Below are 12,120 nucleotides of genomic sequence, written 5' to 3' on the forward strand. Positions count from 1 at the left end.
GACACCTCCGCTCCCGGGCACTGCCGGTGTAAGGCCGGGGGGGGGGGTTACTGAAGTTTGCAGATCGGGCACCAGCGAGCGTTGCACACTCCGACATCACCATCGGGCTGGCGAACGGTGCAGAGGCGCTAACGGTCATCGCTGTGGTACGGGGCCGGGTAATTCACCCCGCCGTGGCACTAATACCTGAGTGCCCCCGTTAACGCCCCCGCCGGGTGCGGACTGGGGTCGCTAACACGCTGAACTTCCCCCCCCCCCCCCCCAAGTCTGCAAGGTCCAATGGAAACGGAGCCCTCAAAAGATGCTTTGAGAGGAGATTTATTTTTGCTGCTTGTGGCCTTCATGAACTAACTGCACTTTGTATCCCGTCCAACATTCTCACTGCAGCTGTCCGTCTGTTTTACTCTAGAAGGAGAATTGCAACGCTTTGTTTGACCTTGGCCAGTCTCCCTTCAGTTGAACATGTCGTGTTCACTCTTCCCCACCTCCCAGCAACAAACAATACTTAAAAGGAAAACCTGTTCAGTAACAATTCCAGTGCAAAGTGAATACTCCCAGCAGATTCTGCAGTGACCAGCTTCGGTTATGATTTACAGAGCAATCTCTGGATAGTCCATTTGCCCTCCTGGTTTGGGGGTGGGGTTGCCAACACTGCTTGGATGTATTCCTGGAGGTTGCATCACATGACCTCCCGCCCACAACCACCCCTGCTCTTGCCATTGGTCACCTGACACGTCAATCCTCACAATCCACCTCCTCTGGAACCAATCGAAAAGTGAGTTATCCAATTGGACGATTCTTGACTTGTCAGCCTTGTTTTGTGCCATCTCCAATATTTCAATCATTCTCGTAAACAGAACTGTTCGAAGAACGTGAAAATAAAAACGCACTATTGCCCCGAGGATTTTTCTCGTGGGTCGCTCAGTGTCTGGGAGATTAATGTTTAGTTCCAGAACATTCCGGGATGGTTGACATTACAACAACGACTTGTATTTATATAGTGCCTTTAACCTAATGTCTCAAGGTGCTTCACAGGAGTATTATGAGACAAAATATTTGACACCGAGCTACATAAGGGGAAATTAGGGCAGGTGCTTGGTCAAAGAGATAGGTTTTAAGGAGCGTCTTGAAGGAGGAGAGCGAGGTAGAGAGGTAGAGAGGTGGAGAGGTTTAGGCAGGGAGTTCCAGAGCTTGGGGCCCAGGCAACATAAGGCACGGATGGTTGAGCGAACATAATCATGGATGCTCAAGAGGACAGAATTAGAGGAGCGCAGACATCTCTGGGTGGTGGGGGGGTTGTGGGGCTGGAGGAGGTTACAGAGATAGGGAGGGGCGAGACCATGGAGAGATTTGTAAACAAGGATGAGAATTTTGAAATCGAGGCGTTGCTTAACCGGGAGCCAATGTAGGTCAGCGAGCACAGGGGGTGATGGGTGAGCGGGACTTGTTGTGAGTTAGGACACGGGCTGCCATGTTTTGGATCACCTCTAGTTTACGTAGGGTAGAATGTAGGAGGCCGGCCAGGAGTGTGTTGGAATAGTCAAGTCTGGAGGTAATAAAGGCACGGATGAGGGTTTCAGCAGCGGATGAGCTGAGGCAAGGGCGCTGTTACGGAGGTGGAAATAGGTGGTCTTAGTTATGCTGTGGATATGTGGTCGGAAGATCATTTCAGGGTCAAATATCACAAGGTGGAGGAGATAGGAGAGCCTTCATGTCCTGCTAAAACTATTTCTAAATGGAGGGGAAATAAATACCCTTGTTTAAAGGTACATCTGAGGCTTTTAATTCAAAATCAAAAAAAAAAGTCATATTTTTTAGACAATATTTTTCACCGGTTTCTTACTAGCATCAGCTTATAAACATTTTTCCGTTGAATACTTTTGATTTTAGTCTACTAAAGAGTCATCTAAATATTACAATCTGACAGGCACAACTCCCAGCTCATTTGGTTGGCATTTATGAAAGACTACAGTATGTAAAATATAGATTTAATCCGTCAATCCAGCCTCGGAAGGCTCGCTGGTTCTTCAATCTCCGGTGGTCCCAAAGTTCATCGAGGATCGTCTGTAATGCTGCAGTCCAGATAATTCACAATGGCCACCAAATCTTCCCTGCTGGGGATCTGTGGTACCTGTATGTGCACAGGATGGTGCCGGTGTTATTGTTCATGAACTTTATTTGTTGCCAGCTTCTGTTCATCCTGTGGAAAATTAAAAGGGGCAATTACTAAACTGATTTACCATCACGGAGGGTTTAGATCAAGCAAATAAAGAGAAACGGTTTCCAGTGGCTGATGGGTCAGTAACCAGAGGGCGCAGATTTAAGGCGAACAGGCGACATGAGGAACAGCTGGGTAGGATTTGGAATGCACTGTCCGATAGGGTGGTGGAGGCAGATTCAATAGTCGCCTTCAAAGGGGATTGGGTAAATAAAATAAATTGGCGGGATGTGGGGAACGAGGGGGGAATGGGGAAGGGTGCATTGCTCTTTGAAAGCACAGGCTCGATGGACCGAATGGCCTCCTGTGCTGTACTGTTCAATGACTCTATGACGAGAAGTAGTTTACCAACTGAGCCAGGAGCCCTCGCTTCACAGGTGCCCTTTGGCCTTGCTGGTTCCTGTACTGTAACAGGCGATGGCCGTGGGCAGCACTCTCGCATCTGAGTCAGGAGGTCACGTTAGAGACTCGAGCCCATAATCCAGGCCGACACGTCAGTTCAGTACAGTGGAGGCGCAGACTTCCGAATGAGACGTTAAACTCTTCCCTCTCGGCTCTCTTGGGGGGGTTCTTGTTAAAAAGGCGACTGAAATTGTCCAATCAATGCAAGCTACAAAGTTCTCAATCATTTTTCTGTCTTCACTTGAGAGGTTATAACTAGCAGGAAGGACTGAAAAGCGAAGGCGAGGGGTGACATAATAGAGCTCTTTAAAATTAGGAAGGGGTTCGATAGAGTAGACGTAGAGAAGGTGTTTCCACTTGTGGGCGAGACCAGAACTAGAGGCCACCAATATCAGACAGTCACCCAGAAACCCAACAGGGAATTCAGGAGAAATGTCTTTACCCAGAGAGCGGTGAGAATGTGGAACTCGCTGCCACAGGGAGGGCTCGAGGCGAATAGAATAAATACATTTAAGCGGAAGCAAGATAAACATGTGAGGGAGAAATGAACAGAGGGTTGTGCTGATAGGGTGGGAGGGGGTAGGGTTACGGTGGGAGGAGGAGGTAGGGTGGGAGGGGATAGGGTTACGTTGGGAGGAGGAGGTAGGGTGAGAGGAGGTAGGGTTACGGTGGGAGGGGATAGGGTTACGGTGGGAGGGGATAGGGTTACGGTGGGAGGGGTTAGGGTGGGAGGAGGCCCGTGTGGAGCACCGGCACGGACCAATTGGTTTCTGCACTGTACTGTACACTAGAGGGCGACATACTTCACATCTTATGACGGTACGGAAGCTTGTGTAACTAGATTGGCAAAAACTGAGATCATCATATCGCTGAAGGGCTGGAATTTCCTGGACCGCACTTGGGCAGATATTATGCCGAAATGTACTTCGTTTTTTCTGTCCTTAGCACCGAAACACTTGGTTCCTTCTTAAGCTAAGCCTACTGCCATAGAACCAGAGTAGTTAACCCCTGTGTGGCACTCCTTGCTGTAGCAATCTGACTAATCTCACTGCTTCAAATGTTCATCCCATTTTCCCTCAATGGCAATGGTCCCTTCACAAACCATTCCCAGTGACAATGTCCCAACAACCCTCTGCGTCCAGAAATTCCTCCGGACCTCTCTCCTCACTCTCGGGTGAAAGTTGATGACTGCTTATCACTGACTCGCCAACCAGAGGAAAGTCTTTCCCGAATCACTCGATCAAAACTCTTCAGACTTCAGAATTGTTTTTTAACAAAGCCTTTCTCTACTGCAATGGGAATAGTTGGACAAAAAGAGCTTGTTCCTGAGCAAGAGAGTATCAGTAGGACAGACCTTTCAAAAACTCTTTGCCTGTCACATAGCAAAGGCTGCCATGTCCCAGTCAGTAATAGCCATGTTTCAGAACTGTTTAAAGTTTTTGCGGGAGAAATTAGGCTGCTTAGTGCCTCCTGTTAGCGTCTGGGGGGTTGCTAATGGGGCACTAAGGGGTTAACGACTGGGCGCGACGAATTCAGCAACGTCCGCGAACTTCGGAGCCGGTTTAGCGCTGGCGCTAACACTCACCGCCTGGGCCTCGCAGACCGTACCGTTATAAAGTGCACAGTGCCCCGTTACCGCCCCGGGTGTGAAATTGCCCCCCGTCCCCTGCTGTATCGCCAGGAGTGATCAACGGCGGGAAGAGGAGGTGTTCTCACCTCGGCTGGACACTTGTAGCGGTAATTAAAGGGAATGCTTCTCAGGTCGGCCGACCTTTGTTATTTGCAGCAGTCTGGTGCCTGCTGATGACCCAGCCTCCGCTCTCTGAGAGTGTTGGGGGCCGTAATCGCAGTCGCGCAGGTCGCCTGGCAACGCAGAACCGTCGACAGTATGTTGTGCACCGTCATCGGCCCGTCCCGCTCAGCAGCCTCCGATGCCGTTAGCAATGCACTCCACATTGGGTGGGAGAGCAAACTGAGGACAGAATAAATCTGCAAAGGGATATGGGCAGGCTCAGTGAGTGGGCAAACATTTAACTGATGGAGTATAATGTGGGAAAATGTGAGGTTATCCACTTTGGCAGCAAAAATAGAAAAGCAAATTATAATTTAAATGGAGAAAAATTGCAAAGTGCTGCAGTACAGAGGGACCTGGGGGCCTTGTGCATGAAACACAAAACATAAGTATACAGGTACAGCAAGTGATCAGGAAGGCAAATGGAATGTTGGCCTTTATTGCAAGGGGGATAGAGTATAAAAGCAGAGAAGTCTTGTTACATCTGTACAGGGTATTGGTGAGGCCACACCTGGAGTACTGCGTACAGTTTTGATCTCCATATTTAAGGAAGGATATACTTGCATTGGAGGCTGTTCAGAGAAGGTTCACTCGGTTGATTCTGGAGATGAGGGGATTGACTTATGAAGATAGGTTGAGTCAGTTGGGCTTATACTCATTGGAGTTCAGAAGAATGAGAGGTGATCTTATCGAAACATATAAGATACTGAGGGGGCTCGACAAGGTGGATGCAGGGAGGATATTTCCACTCATAGGGGAAACTAAAACTAGGGGACATAGTCTCAGAATAAGGGGCCGCCCATTTAAAACTGAGATGAGGAGAATTTTTTCTTCTCAGAGGGTTGTAAATCTGTGGAATTCTCTGCCCCAGAGAGTTGTGGAGGCTGGGACATTGAATATATTTAAGGTGGAGATTGACAGATTTCTGAGCGATAAGGGAATAAGGATTATAGAACAGCAAGTAATCAGGAAGACAAATGGAATGTTGGCCTTTACTGCAAGGGGGATAGAGTATAAAAGCAGGGAAGTCCTGCTACAACTGTGCAGGGTATTGGTGAGGCCACACCTAGTGCAAGGAAGTGGAGCTGAGTGCATGATCGTATTAAATGACGGAGCAGGCTCGAGGGGCAAAATGGCCTACTCCTGCTCCTATTTCTTACGTTCATATTGTTCAGCGCACTGTCGCTCCGACACGCTCTCGGACTTTAGCGTTGAGAGAAATTCCCGGCAGGAGACGATTAGCGCCTGCCGCTACTATTTCTACTTTTCAAAAGGGCGCTACGGAAAATCTAGCCCTTTACATCTGTCTTTATATAGAGCCTTTCCCATCCTCCGGACTTCCCGAAGTGCTTTTACAGCCTTGGAAGTACTTTTGAAGTGTTGTCACTGTTGTAAGGTACTCTTGCATCACTTACGTAGTTTGTGAACTTTGTTTCCTTAGCCAAATTTTTCACCCTCTTCACCTGGGAGAGAGTTCCAGCAGTAGCCCTCGAGTACCTAACTTGGTCTATAGTCTGACTACCAGCAGCCCAAGTGACCACAAAGAGTGAGCGGACTCCATCCTTACTACACATCACCACACACGCACTTCCCACCACTCTCAGGCTGATTCTGCTCTTCTCAACCGAAGGCCGATGAGGCCAATTCCATGGTCCCTAAAGCCTAAGCTGCCTCAGATTGGCCTGCTCTGGACACCGTGGATCGCGCCTGGGCCCTGCCGGGGCGGTATGGCTCCGTTCCACACTCAGCAACGGGTCCATCACAGGAGCAGCCACTGTCCATAGACACTTAACTGACTTTTGTTTTAGTTATTAGAGGCAGGGTTAGGATAGGTAAGTGAGAGGGCAGACAACCATTTATCCCATGCAATACACACTCTCAATTTTAACATGCATATCATACACAAAATAGTCATCAGAAAAACCTATCGGGTCCAACAATGCTTCCCCGATCTGTGAGAAGGAGCAACCTATTAATGGTGGTCCCTGGGAAAGGCCAAGGGCTTGGAATCGGGCTGTGTATGCTGGCGTTACTGCACGCGTAACCGGCGGCAAAGGTCGACCGTCGTCGGTAAACGGCGTTGACACCTCGCCCGAGATGAAGCCGGCTCTTTGGCAGAGGCGCCAAGAGGCAACGCTGAGCCAGCTAACGCCACCCGCGTGGTGACATCATCCAGCGTGCAGCGCGTGGTGACATCATCCAGCGTGCAGCGCGTGGTGACATCATCCAGCGTGCAGCGCGTGGTGACATCATCCAGCGTGCAGCGCGTGGTGACATCATCCAGCGTGCAGTGCGTGGTGACATCATCCAGCTTGCAGCGCCGCTTTGACGCCTCTGTCGCGACATTAGCTTTGTCCGCACAAACATTCGGGCGTACAGCCCGGAAAAAGCTGTTGTAACGAGCGGATCTCAGGCCGTATCGCCCAGAAAGGAGGGTGGGTTTTTCTCTTTATTTATCCCCGTGTGTTTTTATCAGTTGTAAGAGTGGGGAAGTGTGTGTGTGGATCGCAGAAGGTTTTGTTCTTTTTCTTTCTTCCTGTTTTTTTTCTGGCAAGGCGGCAGTCTCCCGTGGGGAAACTCAGTCACCCCCCCCTGAGCTCCCGCCAAGGATGCGTGTGCAACGCCACCTTTTAGCGCTGCTCGCTCAACTTTGGGCGTTAAAACTGACTTTAGGACTTTGAGGCTGCGCCTGACACCCGGTGCTAAAATTAGCACTCAGGCGGTCACACCGTCACGGCGGGACCCAGCCCAAAGTACCTGCGGCTAATGCTAGTCATATTACCCCACTCGTGGATTTTGCTGATCGGGGGGCAGTGCTGTGAGGCGGGGGCAGCTTGGTAGAGGACCTTTGTCTAGCTGATGTTTAATGTGAGGCTCATACTCTCGTATGCTTCAGCAAAGGTTTCGATGAAGGTTTGGAGTTCGGCATCTGAGAGTGCGTAAACACAAGCGTCGTCTGCGTACGGTAATTCAATGACAGAGTTCGGGACAACCTTGGCACTCGACTGGAGGCGACGGAGGTTGAACAGTTTCCCGTTTGTCCGGTAGGTTAGCTCCACTCCAGCGGGGAGCTTGTTGGAGGGTAGACAAAGCATTGAGCGAGAAAGGCTGAGAAGAGCGATAGCGCGATGACACGGCCTTGCTTGACCGCGGTCTGCACTTGTATTGGGGCTGTTATGTTAGTGTGGAAGCAAGTCAGCTAGAAACCCAGATACACCCAACTCACCGAGGGCCTGGGAGCAGGTTGGGAAAACCAAGGTCTCTGAGATCCCCAGGTGTGGGCAGAGTACTGCTAAAACTACACATAGCACTGGTATCTGCTGCCTGACCAACCTAGCCATTAGGGCACTGACTGAGAGCCAAGTGAGAAGAACTACATCTGATCAATAAGCCACTGGCTGATCAATTATCAACAGTCTGCTCCGTCTACCCTCTCGGGTGGATGTAAAAGATCCCATGGCAATATTTCGAAGAAGAGCAGGGGAGTTCTCCCCAGTGTCCTGCGGCCAATATTTATTCCTCAATCAACATCACTAAAACAGATTATGATATGTCCTTACTATACAGTATAAATGCACACGAGGCCCATACTTGAGAGAAGGTCACTCTGTGACCAGTTACCTTTATTACCAAGACTTCAAGTGATGAAGGTGGGTGGAGCTTCCCCTTTTATACCTGAATCTCCAGGTTAAGAGTGTCTCCCACAAGTCCCCCCGCCTTGTGGTCAGTGTTCTCAAGGTGTACAACCTAGGTCAGCTTATACATGGGTTACAATGCTGGTTGAATACATGACATCACCTCCCTCCCAAAGTCTTATTGGGATCACAGGTTGAGTCTCTCTGGTGGTTTACGCTCTCTTGTAGAACGCCTGAGTTGGGGCTCCGGTTGTTGGGTGCTGGCCTGAGTGTCTGCTGTTTGCGGTGCCTCAGGCCTGTCCGGACTGCCCACAGTGACTGGGCTCTCCTCCCTTTGGTTCCGGTGTTCGGTCACCTGTGGTGGAGTGAACTCTACATCGTGTTCTTCCTCTGCTTCTTCTATGGGGTTGCTGAACCTCCTTTTAGTTTGATCCACGTGTTTGCGGCAGATTTGTCCATTGGTAAGTTTAACTAGCAAAACCCTATTCCCCTCTTTGGCAACCACAGTGCCTGCAAGCCATTTGGGTCCTGCAGCGTAATTAAGGACAAAAACAGGATCATTGACATCAATACATCGCGCCCTCGCATTCCTGTCATGGTAGTCACATTGTGACTGACGCCTGCTCTCAACAATTTCTTTCATGGTGGGGTGTATAAGGGATAACCTGGTTTTGAGCGTCCTTTTCATTAGCAGCTCTGCGGGTGGAACCCCTGTGAGCGAGTGTGGTTGGGATCTATAGGCCAACAGGAGGCGTGATAAGCGGCTTTGTAGGGAACCCCCTTGGATTCTGAGCATCCTCTGTTTGATTATCTGCACTGCTCGTTCTGCCTGGCCATTTGAGGCCGGCTTGAACGGTGCCGTTCTAACATGGTTAATTCCATTGCCTGCCATGAAGTCCTGGAATTCAGTGCTTGTGAAGCACGGGCCATTGTCGCTGACCAAGACATTCGGTAGACCGTGGGCAGCGAACATTGCCCGTAGACTTTCTACCGTGGCAGAGGATGAGTTTGAATTTAAAATGGCACACTCAATCCATTTGGAGTAGGCGTCTACTACAACCAAAAACATTTTTCCCATGAAAGGACCTGCGTAATCCACATGGATGCGTGACCATGGCTTGGCGGGCCATGGCCAAGGGCTAAGGGGGGCTTCCCTGGGTGCGTTGCCCAGCTGAGCACACGTGTTGCACCTGCGAACACAAAGTTCCAGGTCTGCATCTATCCCTGGCCACCAAACGTGTGAACTGGCAATTGCCTTCATCATGACAATGCCCGGGTGCTCATTGTGAAGTTCTCTGATAAACACCTCTCTGCCTCTCTGGGGCATGACTACTCGGTTTCCCCACCGTAGTCAATCGGCCTGAATCGAGAGTTCATCCTTGCACTTATGAAATGGTTTAAATTCCTCAGGACATGCCCCGTACGTGGCTGCCCAGTCCCCATTCAGGACACATTTCTTGACTAAAGACAGTAGCGGGTCTCTATTTGTCCAGACTTTAATCTTACGGGCTGTCACAGGTGAGCCTTCGCTTTCAAATGCTTCAACAGCCATGACCATCTCAGCATCATGCTCAGTTGCCCCCTCGGTGGTGGCTAGTGGGAGCCTGCTGAGTGCATCGGCGCAGTTTTCAGTGCCCGGTCTGTGCCGAATTGTGTAGTCATAGGCGGCTAACGTGAGTGCCCACCTCTGTATGCGGGCCGATGCATTCGCATTTATGGCCTTGTTGTCGTTAGGGACGTTAGGGGTTTGTGATCTGTCTCCGCTTAAATTTCCTGCCAAACAGGTACTGGTGCATTTTTTTTTACTGCATATACACATGCTAGCGCCTTCTTTTCTACCATCCCGTAGCCCCTTTCTGCCTGGGACAGACTTCTGGAGGCATAAGCTATCGGCTGTAACTGACCCTTGACAACTGACATGCTGCAACACACACCCGACCCCATAGGACGACGCATCGCATGTTAACACAAGTTTCTTGCACGGGTCATACAACAGTTTGTTGGAGCATAACAAATTGCGTGCTCTATCAAAAGCCCTTTCCTGGCTGTCCCCCCAGAACAAATCGCGACCTTTGCGTAGGAGCACGTGTAGCGGCTCTAACAGCATGCTCAATTTGGGAAGAAAGTTACCAAAATAGTCAGGAGCCCCAGGAATGAATGCAGCTCCGTCGTGTTACGGGAAAAGATAGAATGCAAATTGGACCGCCTGCTGAGGTAAGGCATCATCTCGCCAGTCGAATTCAGTGATTGGGCGAGCCCGATTGTGCCGGTGCTCAAGGTGGATGGGTCAGCCAGGATATGTGGCGATTACAAGGCCACCATCAATCGGGTGTCACTCCAAGTCCAGTACCCGCTACCGAGAGCGGAGGACCTCTTTGCGACGCTATCCAGTGGCAAACTTTTTTCAAAATTGGACCTGACCTTCATTTACATGACCCAGGAGCTGGCGAGTGAGTCGAAGAAGCTCCGTCGTGTTACGGGGTCTGGGTGCTCTCTGGATCACTTCCGTTTTGGACGCAGTGGGTCTGATCCTGTCTGCTGCTACCCTCCTCCCCAGAAATTCTACCTCTGGAGCTAGAAAGACGCACTTCGCTTTTTCAGTCGCAGTCCTACCCGGTCCAGTCTATGTAGCACCTCCTCCAGGTTGTGGAGATGTTCTTCAGTATCGCGACCCGTAATGAGGATGTCGTCCTGAAAAACCACCGTCCCTGGAATCGACTTGAGGAGGCTTTCCATATTTCACTGAAAGATCGCAGTGGCCGAACGAATCCCGAACGGACATCTGTTGTACTCAAACAACCCCTTGTGTGTCGTGATGGTGGTCAGCTTCTTCGACTCACTCGCCAGCTCCTGGGTCATGTAAGCTGAGGTCAGGTCCAATTTTGAAAAAAGTTTGCCACCGGATAGCGTCGCAAAGAGGTCCTCCGCTCTCGGTAGCGGGTACTGGTCTTGGAGTGACACCCGATTGATGGTGGCCTTGTAATCGCCACATACCCTGACCGACCCATCCGCCTTGAGCACCGGCACAATCGAGCTCGCCCAGTCACTGAATTCGACTGGCGAGATGATGTCTTCCCTCAGCAGGCGGTCCAATTTGCATTCTATCTTTTCCTGCATCATGTACGGCACCGCTCTGGCCTTGTGGTATACTGGCCTGGTGTCCGGGTTTATGTGAATCACTACCTTGGCCCCAATGAAAGTGCCGATGCCGGGTTGAAATAGTGAGTCAAATTTGTCCAGAACCTGTGAGCATGATACTCGCTCCACAGAAGAAATTGCATTGACATCGCCCATTTTCAGTTCATGACAGCAAGCCAACTCCTCCCCAGTAGTGCGGGACCGTCCCCCGGGACAATCCAGAGTGGCAACCTGTTCTCCGAATCTTTGTGGGTCACGACTACCGTGGCGCTGCCTAGCACCGGAATGATCTCCTTTGTATATGTCCGTAGCTGTGCGTCAATCGGCAATTATTTTGTCCTCCTGGTCTTGGACACCCACAACCTTTCAAACTGTTTGATACTCATCAGGGACTGGCTGGCCCCCGTGTCTAGCTCCATTAATACTTGGATGCCATTGAGGAGCACTTTCATCATTATCGGTGGCGTCCTGGTGTATGAACTGTATATGTGCTCCACATGAACTCGCTGAACTTCAGCTTCCAGCGATTTCCCCCAGTATTCATTTGGCCTCGTAGGGCTTACATCGGGCCCGTCCTCCTTGTACTTATGTTCTTATGTTCTTATGTACATCAACCTGGCTGCAGGCTTCCTGCACATACGTGCCAAGTGACCGCTGACGTTGCAGTTTCTGCAGGTATATTGCTGATACCTGCAAGCTCTGGCTGGGTGTTTGCCTCCACACCTCCAGCATGAACTGGAGGCCCCGTTGTTGGAAACAAAAGGTCCATTACCAGTCGATCGTCTCTGACTGTCTCTGTAACCATCCTTAAGCACACCATTAACAGGTGTTGATGGCCCCATTACTGGCCACATTGTCCATTGCGATGGCATGAATTGCCGTTCAGCTAGCCATTGCCTCTGTTGAATTCCCCCTTTGGGTTCGACTACATGCTG

At 50.3% G+C, this 12,120-nt stretch overlaps 1 protein-coding gene across 1 annotated transcript in view; it reads right to left on the bottom strand.

Annotated features, from left to right (window-relative positions):
- Positions 1 to 1,837: 1,837 nt before the first annotated feature.
- Positions 1,838 to 12,120, bottom strand: part of LOC139281369 (stabilin-2-like) — a 244,136-nt gene continuing 233,853 nt past the window's right edge. Inside the window, exon 68 of the mRNA XM_070901523.1 lies at positions 1,838 to 2,200. Coding sequence (XP_070757624.1) covers positions 2,159 to 2,200 — 42 coding nt within the window. The 3' untranslated portion in view covers positions 1,838 to 2,158. The remainder of the gene's footprint in view (positions 2,201 to 12,120) is intronic.

The sequence above is a fragment of the Pristiophorus japonicus genome, chromosome 15, assembly GCF_044704955.1.
Source record: "Pristiophorus japonicus isolate sPriJap1 chromosome 15, sPriJap1.hap1, whole genome shotgun sequence".
Lineage (NCBI taxonomy): Eukaryota > Metazoa > Chordata > Chondrichthyes > Pristiophoridae > Pristiophorus > Pristiophorus japonicus.